We start from the raw sequence: 16,938 nt of genomic DNA, 5'->3' as shown, positions 1-16,938 counted from the left end.
ATCTATCAAATTCAAAAGATGGTAATATAAACATTAGTTCTCAGGGGAAAGGGGAGTTTTTTTATTTTCCTTTTTATTCTTTCTTATTCTGGGATGAATCGAGGAAAACTTTTAACTGTTTAACTGACTGAACATTGTTTTAATGCAACTTGGACAAATAAAAGTTGCTTCAAAATAACTATCAAAAAAGCATTTCTCTGCCAAGTACCAAGAACTGGTCTAGAAGAAATGTAACATAAAGCTTTAATATCTCCCCAATAGGCTTGTGTTATTATTGTGTTAATATTATTATGCTGAAGTTAAATTATGTGATAAAAAATTACCTTTATGTGAAGAGATAATAATTGGCTTCTTGGTGGTTCTTTTGGGATAGAACTATAAAATAAAAGAATTTCTTCTCAGAGACCAATACAATTCATTTCAAGATCAATTAATCTGTCAAGCGCCAACAATACAATAAAGCCATTACTGTCCAGTGAAGGGATAACATTCTTGTGTCCATGAAGTTTGTTACATTACTAACGCTCAGTGCTTTGTTTGCCTGTTAGCATGAAACATACCAGTGTATGGTGTTCGTTACGTTCCTTGATGGCATTTTCCAGAATTTTATGGATTAGTAAAGAAAACTTTACAGTCTGAGCCACCATCAGCCATCCTATACATGTAATTGTTAATTGACAGCAGAGTGTTATCATGTCTGAAATGGGACAGTTGGGGGAGGGCAGAGTTTTTGACAGCTCCGCAAGGATAACGAGATGTAAGGAATCTGATAAAGCAGATGGCTTGAACGCAACCTCACACACGCTTTGTGGAGATGCTCACAGTTTGTTACTGCTGCAGAGTGGCTCTCTTTAAATGCCTTTATCTACTTCAACGGGTAACAGCTGCCAAGACAGTCGCCCACAGCCGGAGAAAGGCTATGTGTGTGCGTGCCTTACTAATACAAGCTGTTCCAAATAACCACAGAGGAAATTTTTTTAAATCTATTTTTATGTGCGTGTCTAGAGGTGCACGTCGTGCACAGGGTCGTACCTGGTGAACTTCATGCCAGCCGTTCTCGTCTTGGCAACACACAGAAGCGTGGTGGTTCAGTAGAAGCTCGCAGCAGCCTGGGTCCCCACCCACCACCACACTGTGATACAGGGGAGTCAGACCCCGGCTGTCCTTGTAGTCTGGAGAAGCTCCCAATTCTAGCAGCGTCTAAGGATGGACAGGTAAGAAAGTTAGACAGGTAGCTGCTACATTAGTATAAAGCAGATAAGCTGTGATTCTTTCTTTGCAAAGAGCTCGCAAACCTGCACACGTGCTGTGTGCAAATGTGAGTGATATTTCAGTTCACCTAAAGTCACAGGAGTCACTAAAACAGTTTTCTGGAACCAAGTTTCTTTAACATTTACATAAATTTATAATCAAAATATTTTTACAGACTCAAAGCTGTTAAAAGCTGATATAAAAGCTGATGCACGTGCACATGACACACACACACATACCATTATGAAACTGACTGTCCATTGTGAGATTTCAACGATAAAACACATTTTGTTTCTCTTGCAGAAGTCTTGTCTACACTCACCTATAGCCTTCACTTCACGAGTACAAACAGTTAGAGGCATCATCCCTTAATCAGCTCAACATGCTGTGAAATGACAGGTCTGCATGCATTAAGAATGCATGTCGGTTACGTTGCAGCAAAACATCTTTGAGCATGATCTATCAGCTGTCAGACTTTCATTGGGCTTCTAACACAAAGAAAGCCAGCAATGCACAAGTAAGCAAGTGCTAAACAAATGAAAGGAGAGGAACCTTCACCGTGAGTATAATCTGGTTCTTCGACCTTGCAGCTTTGTGAAGAGCAGTCATGCCATCTTTTGCCCTGAAGTCCAAATGAGCTCCTCCATTCTTCAGCACCTTTATGATCTCCCCCGCATTGTCCAGGTGAGCTGCAAATGTCAATGGGCTCTCTAGAAAAACAAGAAATAACAACAACAAATAAATATTTTAATGACTGAAATTCTGTCTGGAAAGAAGAGAGAGTGAAGAAAAAGAAAGTGCAGACTGAAAACTCAAGGGACAGCATGTGTGCTATCATTCAAACCACATTTTAAGATTTGCTTTTACTTTAACACTTTAGGACACCTGAGAAAATTAGCACTTGTTAAGTGGTATAAGCAGGCATTGTAAAGTGAAATCTGCTGCTGATGAACCCAATGAAAGTCATGAACCAAAATGCACTGATCAAATAATATTCTTCTTCTGTATACTCTGCACTTGGTTTCAGGCAGGTTTTTCCACTTATGGTTTTGATGATGAAGAATTGGAATCAGAATAGGCTGTATCCGGTCTTTACGTCTGACGTCATTAGCCCTTTCTGGGTCCAAACTCCACGTCAGGTCAAACAAACACTGCAGCATCACTCAGAGTTAAAAACTGTCTAAATTCTTTCATTTTTAATAAAATGATCAGCGTTGCTGCTTTACCAGGTGCAACAATTAAGTTTAACATCCAGGCATCCATGAAAACAGAATTTATTAAATTTAACAGAGTTAGAAGTTAGCAGGAAGTTAGCTCGCTAGTTTCCACCTAAGCATGATATAGCATGTTCTGACTGAGAGATTTCTAGAAAAATTCAAATGTACAGCTCTGCTATCACTTCCAACATAAATGAAGACAGAAAACTAAACAGCAGTGACGTTTGTAGCGTTACTGAAGTTGGACTAGCCTTTATATAATGATGTGCCACGTGATCGCTAGCTACACAGCTATGTTAGCATAACATAAACACAGTGAAGCTGGAGGATGAACGCTAACTTCTTTCCACTCGATAAAAGTTAACGTGAGGGTTCCTGATGGTTAGAGACAAATGCAATCGCATGGCAGGATGCTGTAAACAGACCAAACTTCAGTCAGGAGAACAACTGAGATAATCCATCCACAATACGAGGTTAGTCATTCATATACTGTTGCATGGGCTGGGCTGTAGTTACATCGTAAGGGTTTAAAAACGGAGCTTTAAAATGAACAGTGATGATAAAAACTGAGGGAGGTGACAGTGATCATTGACTGTTTTTAGGGGCTTTTTCAGATTAAATAGAACAAGATACAAAGCACTTAAACATGTTAGAAACACAAGTCTTAATTAAAGCTGCAAGCAGCGTTATGAGGGCCCTCGCACCCCATCGCGTCGAGCCACGCCCAACACCTACAACCAGCACCTCCGATCTGATGTCACATTGATGGAATTCATGCATTTAACCACCAGCTAACATTTCATCTCATTCAATCATCATTATAGTCCTCCCACTAGGTGGCGCTCTAACCATTACTGACAAATGGCATAACAAACACTTCCAAGCTCGAGTCTCATCACACCCGAGACGTTTGGGAGAGATTGGACATTGTGTTTTTGAGTGACAGCAGATTACTGCTTTTTGGCGAGTGATTCAAACTCTAAGTGCCGCCATAACCACCCCGTTTCCCTGGACGTAAAAAGCTTCGCAATTTAACATCACAAAGGTCTTTAGATTCCACACACTGGAGAATGGTTCAATATGATGAAATCCCTTGGAGGAGTTCGTCAAAGTATGAAGCCTGAAAAGAGGAGAAAATGTCGCCAAAATTGCACATTAATTTTAAAATGGCTGACTTCCTGTTGGATTTGGGATATTGCTCCAAGAGACTTTTTTGTACATCTTGATATCTCCTATAAGCCTACCAGGTTTCAGATTCATACATAAAACACAGAGCTGGGGCTGTGGTTTTGAAATATTGTAGGGGGCGCTGTGGAGCCATTTTGGGATATTCAATGAAAATGATCACATAACAACAAAGCCTTCGTCACATTGGAGGTGTGTGCCAAATTTCAAGCCTCTATAAACTTGCCAAGACCCTCAAAAGCCACTTCATCTTTCATCGTGAACAGCGTTGCCACCAGGGTGCGCCGTTCAGTTTAAAGTCACAATTTTTGCACTGAAGCATCACGAGGGACTGATGGTGATATTCACCGCTTTTGAGGTGGCCAGGATGAACCTGTGAAAATCAGTACAACAAAATTAAAGCCATGACATTTCCTGTTGCCACTAGGTGGCGCTGTCCGTATTTCCGACAATGGGCACATCAATCTGTTCAGGGCGGGTCTGACATCATGCCTGTAAAGTCTGGTACTGATCAGACTGGATTTCATTGAGTTATACTAATTTGTTTCTTCATGGCGTGACATCAAAGTTCGCCATGCTGCTGGGGTCACACCCTTTCGCGAAAACTCACAGTTTTCACTGTAACCCAAGACCAACTCCTTAAGGCTTTCCTGGAGAAATTTGAGGCTGCAGATGTCACCCATTACTATACTGTACCCCAAAGTGTAAAACATGACATTTCCTGTTCCCACTAGGTGGCGCTGTCCTTGAGGTCAAATATGGCAGTTGAAATATGTTCAGGGGTGGAGCCTTATCATATGTGTTCACTTTGGTCAAGGTCAGAAAATGTATGACAAAATGAGAGGCAATAAGATTTTCATGGCGAGTCATCGAAATTCGCCATGGCGCCACGGCCTCATAGTATTGTGAAAACTCAAAAGCTCCGCAATTTAACATGGCACAAGGGTGTAGTTGACACTGTCCAAATTTGAAGGTTAAGAAATGAAACCCCAAGGAGGAGTTCGCAAAAGTTCGAGGCATGGAAATGGCAAAATTAGAGCCAAAATGTCACCTTCTCTTCCAAATGGCGGACTTCCTGTTGGGTTTGCGTCAATGGGCCCACAGACTTTTTTGTTCGTCTTGGCATGATACACATGTGTGCCAAATTTCATACATGTAGCTCAAACGATGTGGTCGTAGGGCTGCATTTAACAAGGCATAGGTGGCGCTGTAGAGCCATTTCCCAGTGCTCATATGTAAAACCATTAAAATACAAAATTTTTCACCAGACCTGGCATGTGTGCAAAATTTCATGAGTTTTTGAGCATGTTTAGGCCCTCAAAAAGGCCCTTGTTTGGGGTGAATAATAATAATAATAATAATTAAAGCTGCAAGCAGCGTTATGAGGGCCCTCGCACCCCCGGCGCGTCGAGCCACGCCCAACACCTAAAACCAGCACGTCCGATCGATGTCACATTGATGGAATTCATGCATTTAACCACCAGCTAACATTTCAACTCATTCATTCATGATTAGCTAGTCGTTCCACTAGGTGGCACTCTAACCATTATGTACAAATGGCATAACAAACATTTCCGAACTCGAGTCTCATTATGCCTGCGACCTTTGGGTGAGATTGGACATTGTGTTTTTGAGTAACAGCAGATTACTGCGTTTTGGCGAGTGATTGAGAGTCTACGTGCCGCCATAACCACCCCGTTTCCCTGAACGTAAAAAGCTTCGCAATTTAACAACACAAAGGTCTTTGGATTCCACACACTGAAGAATAGTGCAATATGATGAAATCCCTTGGAGGAGTTCGTCAAAGAACGATGCCTGAAAAGAGGGGAAAATGTTGCCAAAATTGCACATTAATTTTAAAATGGCTGACTTCCTGTTGGATTTGGGATATTGCTCCAAGAGACTTTTTTGTACATCTTGATATCTCCTATAAGCTTACCAGGTTTCAGACTCATACATAAAACACAGAGCAGGGGCTGTGATTTTGAAATTTTGTAGGGGGCGCTGTGGAGCCATTTTGGGATATTCAATGAAAATGATCACATAACAACAAAGCCTTAACCACATTGGAGGTGTGCGCCAAATTTCAAGACTTTTTAAACTTTCCAAGCCCCTCAAAAGCCACTTCATCTTTCATGGTGAACTGCGTTGCCACCAGGGTGCGGCGTTCAGTTTAAAGTCACAATTTTTGCACTGAAGCATCACAAGGGACTGATGGTGATATTCACCGCTTTTGAGGTGGCCACGATGAACCTGTGAAAATCAGTACAACAAAATTAAAGCCATGACATTTCCTGTTCCCACTAGGTGGCGCTGTCCGTATTCCCGACAATGGGCACATCAATCTGTTCAGGGCGGGTCTGACTTCATGCCTGTAAAGTCTCGTACTGATCAGACTGGATTTCATGGAGTTATACTAATTTGTTTCTTCATGGCGTGACATCAAAGTTCGCCATGCTGCTGGGGTCACACCCTTTTGCGAAAAGTCACAGTTTTCACTGTAACCCAAGACCAACTCCTTAAGGCTTTTCTGGAGAAATTTGAGGCTGCAGATGTCACCCATCACTATACTGTACCCCAAAGTGTAAAACATGACATTTCCTGTTCCCACTAGGTGGCGCTGTCCTTCATGTCAAATATGGCAGTTGAAATATGTTTAGGGGTGGAGCCTTATCATATGTGTTCACTTTGGTCAAGGTCAGAAAATGTATGACAAAATGAGAGGCAATAAGATTTTCATGGCGAGTCATCGAAATTCGCCATGGCGCCACGGCCTCATAGTATTGTGAAAACTCAAAAGCTCCGCAATTTAACATGGCACAAGGGTGTAGTTGACACTGTCCAAATTTGAAGGTTATGAAATGAAACCCCAAGGAGGAGTTCGCAAAAGTTCGAGGCATGGAAATGGCAAAATTAGAGCCAAAATGTCACCTTCTCTTCCAAATGGCGGACTTCCTGTTGGGTTTGCGTCAATGGGCCCACAGACTTTTTTGTTCGTCTTGGCATGATACACATGTGTGCCAAATTTCATACATGTAGCTCAAACGATGTGGTCGTAGGGCTGCATTTAACAAGGCATAGGTGGCGCTGTAGAGCCATTTCCCAGTGCTCATATGTAAAACCATTAAAATACAAAATTTTTCACCAGACCTGGCATGTGTGCAAAATTTCATGAGTTTTTGAGCATGTTTAGGCCCTCAAAAAGGCCCTTGTTTGGGGTGAATAATAATAATAATAATAATTAAAGCTGCAAGCAGCGTTATGAGGGCCCTCGCACCCCCGGCGCGTCGAGCCACGCCCAACACCTAAAACCAGCACGTCCGATCTGATGTCACATTGATGGAATTCATGCATTTAACCACCAGCTAACATTTCAACTCATTCATTCATGATTAGTTAGTCGTTCCACTAGGTGGCGCTCTAACCATTATGTACAAATGGCATAACAAACACTTCCAAGCTCGAGTCTCATCACACCTGAGACGTTTGGGAGAGATTGGACATTGTGTTTTTGAGTGACAGCAGATTACTGCTTTTTGGCGAGTGATTGAAACTCCACGTGCCGCCATAACCACCCCGTTTCCCTGGACGTAAAAAGCTTCGCAATTTAACATCACAAAGGTCTTTAGATTCCACAAACTGCAGATCGGTCCAATCTGATGAAATCCCTTGGAGGAGTTCGTCAAAGAACGATGCCTGAAAAGAGGGGAAAATGTTGCCAAAATTGCACATTAATTTTAAAATGGCTGACTTCCTGTTGGATTTGGGATATTGCTCCAAGAGACTTTTTTGTACATCTTGATATCTCCTATAAGCTTACCAGGTTTCAGACTCATACATAAAACACAGAGCAGGGGCTGTGATTTTGAAATTTTGTAGGGGGCGCTGTGGAGCCATTTTGGGATATTCAATGAAAATGATCACATAACAACAAAGCCTTAACCACATTGGAGGTGTGTGCCAAATTTCAAGACTTTTTAAACTTTCCAAGCCCCTCAAAAGCCACTTCATCTTTCATGGTGAACCGCGTTGCCACCAGGGTGCGCCGTTCAGTTTAAAGTCACAATTTTTGCACTGAAGCATCACGAGGGACTGATGGTGATATTCACCGCTTTTGAGGTGGCCACGATGAACCTGTGAAAATCAGTACAACAAAATTAAAGCCATGACATTTCCTGTTCCCACTAGGTGGCGCTGTCCGTATTCCCGACAATGGGCACATCAATCTGTTCAGGGCGGGTCTGTCATCATGCCTGTAAAGTCTGGTACTGATCAGACTGGATTTCATTGAGTTATACTAATTTGTTTCTTCATGGCGTGACATCAAAGTTCGCCATGCTGCTGGGGTCACACCCTTTTGCGAAAAGTCACAGTTTTCACTGTAACCCAAGACCAACTCCTTAAGGCTTTTCTGGAGAAATTTGAGGCTGCAGATGTCACCCATCACTATACTGTACCCCAAAGTGTAAAACATGACATTTCCTGTTCCCACTAGGTGGCGCTGTCCTTGATGTCAAATATGGCAGTTGAAATATGTTTAGGGGTGGAGCCTTATCATATGTGTTCACTTTGGTCAAGGTCAGAAAATGTATGACAAAATGAGAGGCAATAAGATTTTGATGGCGAGTCATCGAAATTCGCCATGGCGCCACGGCCTCATAGTAATGTGAAAACTCAAAAGCTCCGCAATTTAACATGGCACAAGGGTGTAGTTGACACTGACCAAATATGAAGGTTATGAAATCAAACCCCAAGGAGGAGTTCGCAAAAGTTCGAGGCATGGAAATGGCAAAATTAGAGCCAAAATGTCACCTTCTCTTCCAAATGGCGGACTTCCTGTTGGGTTTGCGTCAATGGGCCCACTGACTTTTTTGTTCGTCTTGGCATGATACACATGTGTGCCAAATTTCATACATGTAGCTCAAACGATGTGGTCGTAGGGCTGCATTTAACAAGGCATAGGTGGCGCTGTAGAGCCATTTCCCAGTGCTCATATGTAAAACCATTAAAATACAAAATTTTTCACCAGACCTGGCATGTGTGCAAAATTTCATGAGTTTTTGAGCATGTTTAGGCCCTCAAAAAGGCCCTTGTTTCGCCTGAATAATAATAATAATAATAATAATAAGAAACGGAGCAGATACAATAGGGCCTTCGCACTCTCGGTGCTCGGGCCCTAATAATAATAATAAGAAACGGAGCAGATACAATAGGGCCTTCGCACTCTCAGTGCTCGGGCCCTAATAAACGCAGAGTAGTTTGGACCTGGAAGCAGGATTCATCACGTCATCACTTAAAGACTGAACTGACCAAGTATGTGTACAAATATGTAACAGAGTAGACGATAGACACGACTGACAGTTTGACATCAACATGACAATGGTGCAGAGTACAAAGATGCTGGAATAAATAAAAATGTGCATCAGCTTCTGCTTGGCTCATTTTTGTCCTTAATAAATCCAAAACTGACTCCCAGCTGCACGGTGCATTTTAACAAGATGTGTTTTGTGATGGTCTCGTGCATTTGGCTTCTTTTAGACTCACTCTTAGTACAAATAACACTTGACTGTAGTAAACTGGTGGATATACAAGTTTGAATGGACCTATACTTACATACTAAAATGAGGTAAATATATACGTGCTTCAGAAAGCGCAATCTGAATTTCAATGAGAGCGCTCTCATGTATACTTTCTGATGCAACATTTGGGAGTTTGTAAATTTTCATATTGCTTTTTTCACCATTCCATAATTCAAATGGGGTTTCAGCACACCTTTCAGCGCTTACAGTCGAGGTTCAGGTTGTTACCTCATTTAAACTGACATGAAGCGGGCCGATAAAAACAGGTCAGTTCGCTGTCAAGACTAATTAGAGTAGTAAGGGATAAACTTTGAGGTGATTTAAACATCGACGAATGTTTCTCAATTAGGTCATCAAAATAAGACACTTTAGCAACAGCTGTGACCCAGTTTGATGATATATCAAACAGTCATGCTCAATCATTTCTAAACTGACACAGAAATCATCTATGGAAAGCATGTATGATTTTTCTGTAGTTATGTCAAAATAAATGATTTCATTCCAGCCAGCAGCAGTTCTTTCAGTTACCTTATTATATTGAGAGATAATACTGTCTCCTGCACACTTGTGTAAGTTTAGTTTGTCATTCTTGTAAAAATGTCACATGTGAGAAATATTGTTGTGGCAGAGCAGAGCCCAGTGTAGTGAAACTGGATAAGAGCGACCAAAAATTCAGTCGCTATGTTTGTTGTGACAAAGAGTCATGAGCACTTTTTGAGAGTGGGAAAGCTATTTCTCGCCTTGTACCAAAATGAATGGCACCAAGTGGGTAAGTGGCAGCTTCTGAAGGGATGGAAATGAGGCTTGATTTGTCCTACTGTGCTGACAGTGCAGACATGGGGAGCTAGACGAAGACGAGTGATTTTATTTTGTTTCTGCGATCACGTGGAGCTTTTGCTCACTGGCTGTAATCAATAGCTGGTACGAGCTGAGTCCTGAACACCAGAGACGCCTCTTCCTCTAAGCAGCAAGACATTCATTTAACAATAGCGCCCAACAGCTCTCAAAGCCCAATATGATAACCTCAATTCTCTGCCTAATAACCTCTTCTGCTCTTCTGCTCTTCACTCCATCTTTATTTGCCTTGGTAGACCATTTTTATGGCCAGTCTGTCCACTCAATACTGACCATGTTAAGCTCTCCAGCACTGGACATATTCATTAAGTGGACATAAATAAACATAATTGTCATCCTTAACAATCAGGTGAGTCAACAGCACTTAAATCGGTGCTTACCAAATGATTGGAGAGAGGTTTTTTGTGGGGGGTTGAACAACAATAAGGTCGACAGACGTGATCCCTTCTTACAAAAGGGTCTTCTGCTTTCTTTTGTTTTTTTAAAGGAAAAAGAGCAGCTTGATGTTTCTTCCTCACAGGCGGTTCTTCTAAAGTCCTCACGGTCTGATTAGCATCCTCTCAGGGGCAAGTACAGCTGAACCATGAGTGATTCTCTGTGCCATAGTAATACATGCCCTCCAGAAGCTCAGATCTCAGTGTAAATGTCTCCTCTTCCTCCTTGTTGTTTTTTTTTTAGCAAAAGCTTTGAGAGTTTTCTGTCAATCCCATTGTGGTGTGAATAAGGCACGGCGGGACCACAGATCATCATTTAGAGCCATTTATTGTCATCAGCTGCAGCTCTTAAGCTGCCAGCCGCACATCACACCACAACTTACAACACACAACCCCTGCTCCCCCGGTTTTACCACGCCGGGTGTGATTGCAGATGCCGTGCAGGTGCGTCTGCACGACATCACCGACAACGCCTCACCACGCACCCCCATCGCCTGATTGAGGCCAGAGAGCCATCCGGCCAGACCTACTCCCCCAACCAGTTTCCAACCCGGTGACAGGACTGTGTCTCTTCTGGCAAGCTGGCACAACCCCGCGGGCATGGTCGTGAGCCCCTGCTCACAGGGACCTGTGCAGATGTCCGGCATGCACTGGCCTCTGGTGGATGTGAGGCTGGTCTGGCGAGCACGCCGATCTCAAGCTTGGTGCACGCCAGCTCCAATCGAGCAGGCTCCCCTGGCTCTGGGACCTCCGTCTCCTCTGTCACCGCCGCCGCTCCCGGCTCGATCAGCCACTCCTCTTCCTCCGGCCGGAGCAGACCCCTGCTCCCCTGTGTTTTACCACGGCGGGCGTGATTGCAGATGACGTGCAGGTGCGTCCGCACGGCATCGCCGACCATGCCTCACCACACCCATTAACTGTTGAATCTGTACTGAGCTGGAGAGTGGGTGATATTTTAGTGAAAGGCTGATAGGGCCAGTGCTTAGAGCAGCTGGTCCTAGCACACTTCAAATCCTGTCTCCCCCCACCCTGGACCCCCACCAATTCGCATACCGCCAGAACAGGAGCACAGAGGATGCAGTCTCCATCGCACTGCACTCTGTCCTCTCACACCTGGACAACAACAACACCTACGCCAGAATGCTGTTTATAGACTTCAGTTCAGCATTCAATACAATCCACCCCTCACAACTCATCAGGAAACTGACAGACCTGGGTATCAGTTCCCTCATCTGCAAATGGTTACTGGACTTCCTGACCAACCGCCCCCAACATGTCCGGCTGGATAACCGCTGCTCATCTACAATCACGATGAACACCGGTGTACCACAAGGCTGTGTGATGAGCCCTTTCCTCTACTCCCTCTTCACCCACGACTGCAGACCTGCCGGTGGTTCTAACACCATCATTAAGTTTGCAGATGACACCACGGTGACCTACAGGGAGGAGGTGGATCGTCTGGGTGAGTGGTGTGACACAAACAACCTGCTGCTTAACACTGAGAAGACCAAGGAGCTCATCGTGGACTACAGGAGGAATGCTGACCCACATCCACCCATCCACATTAAGGGGACGGCTGTGGAGCGTGTGAGCAGCTTCAAGTTCCTGGGAGTCCACATCTCCGAGGATCTGATCTGGACGACCAACTGCTCCAAGCTGGTCAAGAACTCTAACCAGCGCCTCTTCTTCTTGAGGACTCTGAGGAAGAACCACCTGTCCTCAGACATCCTGGTGAACTTCTATCGCTGCACCATCGAGAGCATCCTGACCAACTGTATAACAGTCTGGTACGGGAACTGCTCTGCCTCGGACCGGAAGGCGTTGCAGAGGGTCGTGAAAACTGCCCAGCGCATCGCCGGAGCACCACTTCCTGCCATAAAAGACATCTACAGGAAGCGGTGTCTGAAAAGGGCTGGGAAAATCATCAAAGACCCCAGTCACCCATCACATGGACTCTTCCCCCTCCTGCCCTCTGGGAGGCGCCACAGGAGCCTCCGGACTAAGACCACCAGGTACCGGAACAGCTTCTTCCCCACAGCTGTCAGACTCCTGAACTCTGCCTCCTGACATCTGACCCACGTTAAACTCATGGACTGAACATACACACACCCACAATGGACAACTGTACCCTCAAACACACAATAATAACATGGACTGAACCACCACTCACAACCACTAGCACTTTATATAGCCTCTGTAGAAACTATCTACACCCTCACTTATCTTAACTGCACTACTGTATAGCTCTGTGTAAATAATCATTCTGTACATTTGATAATCTTTAATCCTACAACTGTTTACAACTTGCATAGTTCCCATTTCTGTATAGCTGTATATCTCAGATTCTGTAAAGTTATTTATTTCATATTCTGTATAGTTTTTCATATTTATATCCTGTTCATAGCCTGTACATAGCTTGTACTCACTACAGCCTGTACATACTTATAGTTATAGAATATTCACAACATACTTCATACCGTGTACATTATAACATACCATAATAGACCCATTTCTGTAATATACTCACATATCTATATTATAATATATATTGTAATATATCTATATCACTAAAGCACTTCTGGATGGATGCAAACTGCATTTCGTTGTCCTGTACCTGTGCATGTGCAATGACAATAAAGTTGAATTCTATTCTATTCTATTCTATATAAAAAGTCTGTAGCTTTTAAAAATAGATAAAGTTGTTACCGCCTTTAAAATACAAGTATGAATTATTAACCACAGTCAAGGAACAAATTTATGCTTGAACTAAGAGAACCCACCCCTTACATTTCCAAGAATGGCTTTTCACACAGTCTCTGGTGTGATGCTATGAAATGAAGGGTTTATGAGTTACATGTTGCTTGTTTAAGCATTAAAGCTTTTGGATATTAGCTAAGATGTTGGTATTATCATTATAGGAGCAGCTCTATTATTCTTCCATAATCATAAAGGGTTTTGGTTTTTTATTTCCCTGCAAACTTAGAACACTGAATGTGTGGGATTTTGTGTTTTACACCACCGCTCATCAGAATGAACAATGTTTACTGTTGTACTAAAGTGCATGTTTGGCTTCTTTCAGTTGAGTGGCACAGGTGAGTGCAGCTCCATGTTATTACAGGTCAGACATGTCTCCTAATGCATGCTTATGGGCCACACATGTTTACAACACCATAAACACAGGGACAATGGCAAATATTGATGTGCTGTTGTGGAGAACTTGGACTATCTGTGTAACCTCTCAAGGATCCAGCTATCGCCTCAGGATGTTTTAAAGCTCTCCATTATCTATCAAGATGATTCCACACTGAGTGAAAGCTCAGTGTGGAATCACTGAAATGAAAGCTATGCCATGACAAAGCCTGCACTGCATTTTATACAGTAGATGTAAATGTAAATGTTTTCCTGAACTCTTCAACAGTCATCAGTGATGATTTGATGGAAACTTTTTAAATTTGGATTTTCAGTCCAGTCCTTTGACTCTTTCGCCCTGTTTCCTTTTTTAGGTGTGGCATCTTGACAGCCACTCGAAATCCACTGAACGGCCAGATGATCTACACTGAACAAAAATATAAATGCAACACTTTTGTTTTTGCTCCCATTCCCCATGGGATGGACGTAGAGACCTAAAATTCATTCCAGATACACAATATAACCATCCCTCCCAAACAGTGGTCACAAATCAGTCCAAATGTGTGGTAGTGGGCACATCTGCCATATTGAGATAATCCATCCCACCTCACAGGTGTGCCACATCAGGATGCTGATCTGACATCATGAGTAGTGCACAGGTGTACCTCAGACTGCCCACAACAAAAGGCCACCCTGGAATGTGCAGTTTTGTCTCACAGCAAAATGCCACAGATGCCACAAGCAATGAGGGAGCGTGCAATTGGCATGCTGACAGCAGGAATGTCAACCAGATCTGTCGCCCGTGCATTGAATGTTCATTTCTCAACCATAAGCCGTCTCCACAGGCGTTTCAGAGAATATGGCAGCACATCCAACCGGCCTCACAACCGCAGACCTCGTGTAACCACACCAGCCCAGGACCTCCACATCCAGCAGGTTCACCTCCAAGATCGTCTGAGACCAGCCACCCAGACAGCTGCTGGAACAATTGGTTTGCACAACCAAACAATTTCTGCACAAACTGTCAGAAACCGTCTCAGGGACGCTCAACTGCATGCCCGTCGTCCTCATTGGGGTCTTGACCTGACTCCAGCTCGTCGCCGTAACAGACTTGTGTGGGCAAAAGCTCACATTCGATGGCGTCTGGCACGTTGGAGAGGTGTGCGCTTCACGGATGAATCATGGTTCACATTGTTCAGGGCAGATGGCAGCTGAGAATGTCCCAGTTCTTGCATGGCCAGCATACTCACCGGACATGTCACCCATTGAGCATGTTCGGGATGTGCTTGACCGGCGTATACGACAGCATGTACCAGTTCCCACGAATATCCAACAACCTCGCACAGCCATTGAAGTGGGGCAGGGATAGCTCAGTAGGTAAAGTGGTCGCCCCATGATCGGAAGGTCGGTGGTTCGAATCCACTTAACGGCTACCCTGAGGTACCCCTGAGCAAGGTACCGTCCCTACACACTGCTCCCCGGGCGCCTGCTTAGTGGGCTGCCCACTGCTTCACTGAGTGAATGGGTCAAATGCAGAGAAAAAACAAGTAATTTCCCCATGGGGATCAATAAAGTATCCATTATTATTATTATTATTATTATTATTAAGTGGAGTGGACCAACATTCCACAGGCCACAATTGACAATCTGATAGACTCCATGCGACGATGTGTTGCACTGCATGAGGCAAATGGTGGTCACACCAGATACTGACCGGTTCTGGGTCCCCAGACCCCCAATAGCGCAAAAAACTGCACATTCCAGGGTGGCCTTTTGTTGTGGGCAGTCTGAGGTACACCTGTGCACTACTCATGATGTCAGATCAGCATCCTGATGTGGCACACCTGTGAGGTGGGATGGATTATCTCAATATGGCAGATGTGCCCACTACCACACATTTGGACTGATTTGTGACCACTGTTTGGGAGGGATGGTTATATTGTGTATCTGGAATGAATTTTAGGTCTCTACGTCCATCCCATGGGGAATGGGAGCAGTAACAAAGGTGTTATATTTTTGTTGAGTGTATAAGATCCTGTTTTAGGTAATGTCCATCTGCTGTGGATTTTTTTCAAGAACATACGGCACACCATGCTGAGATGTGGCAAATGTTTGGCTAGCAGCACTTGGGAATCATCTTGTTGGTGCAAAAATGCAATTGTATGCCAATTATATGCTTGTGTTATTACTGTTAATCGATCATTTTAATCACTGCCTTGCTTGCTGTTAAAAGTGATTTTTCTGAGAACCCTTGAGTGGTGTCTGTGGCATAATTACTTTAAGGCAATAACTTGATAGTAATGGAAAGATCACGGAGCAAGCCTTTGGTAAATGAACATGACCACTCACAGAGGAATAATAATACGCATACCTCTAATGCAACTTTATTTCAGTTTTAGGTCCGTCACCATCTGCAGTTAAGGTATTTAAAGGCCTTGCCATATTTTAAGAATATATCATCAATAAAAATAAATAGATAAGCACAACCTTTCAGAATCATAGGAAACCCCAGATGTACATGATGTATTTGACATGTCCTTCATTTCCTATTTTCCCTGAACACGTCTCATCCTATTCCATATTTTTCTGTTTTCACAGTCAGCAGGCAAAATGTTTCTGGACAACCACAGGCAGCGTGCATGTGCTTCCTGTTATATAACAAACGAATATTGTGTGTATTTCGTTTTGGTCTTTTGAAGCTCCTGTTTACAAAAATGTGCCTGTGTTGCTCCTGATAGATTTCTCATCTGTTTAACAGAGAACACCGATGATGTTAAGTGGAAGAAGAAGTTCCACAGCAAATTAAGTTGAGTGAACAACAGAGTGGTGCAGTGCATGCTTGGAGATTATATGTTGTTGTACTTGCGGGGTGTTAGTCTCCTCAGTCTGCTTCCAAGTGGTCCTGTGAGGACTCCTAACTATCATCCTGGCCTAGTGCAGCATGAAACACCTGCTCACTTTGATTTTATGGAACATTTGTGTGTTGAGTACACACTGACGTTAGGACATAACTCATTAGCTGGGTAGTAGCTGCCCACCCTCCATGTGTGGCTCCAAAGACACAGAGCCATGCCTCTGGCTGGGATAACTCTATTTGCCCAGGATGGAGCAGGCAGACCTAACCCACATTTTCCTCAAGGGAATTTCTATACACCACTCACATGTTCACACCTGGAACAAAGAAAATCCTTCACTGCTGCCCACAGGGCAGTGTCCTCCACTTCAGCAGGTTTCTGAAGCAGTGCACATGTTTGGTATTTAGTGGCTCCTTTTATATTTGGCACCAAG

General features: G+C 43.6%; 1 protein-coding gene across 4 annotated transcripts in view; it reads right to left on the bottom strand.

Moving 5' to 3' along the window:
• Positions 1–16,938, bottom strand: part of shank2b (SH3 and multiple ankyrin repeat domains 2b) — a 312,524-nt gene that overhangs the window by 181,136 nt on the left and 114,450 nt on the right. For 2 of the 4 annotated variants that reach the window (XM_076886830.1, XM_076886835.1), the window contains exons 6-7: positions 1,804–1,961; positions 1,033–1,200 (exon numbers count right to left, since the gene is read on the bottom strand). In XM_076886830.1, coding sequence (XP_076742945.1) covers positions 1,033–1,200; positions 1,804–1,961 — 326 coding nt within the window. The remainder of the gene's footprint in view (positions 1–1,032; positions 1,201–1,803; positions 1,962–16,938) is intronic. The other 2 variants (XM_076886831.1, XM_076886836.1) reach the window with 1 other exon arrangement.

Source organism: Maylandia zebra, linkage group LG1 (genome assembly GCF_041146795.1).
Source record: "Maylandia zebra isolate NMK-2024a linkage group LG1, Mzebra_GT3a, whole genome shotgun sequence".
Taxonomy (NCBI): domain Eukaryota; kingdom Metazoa; phylum Chordata; class Actinopteri; order Cichliformes; family Cichlidae; genus Maylandia; species Maylandia zebra.
This window is presented reverse-complemented; position numbering and strand designations above follow the sequence as displayed.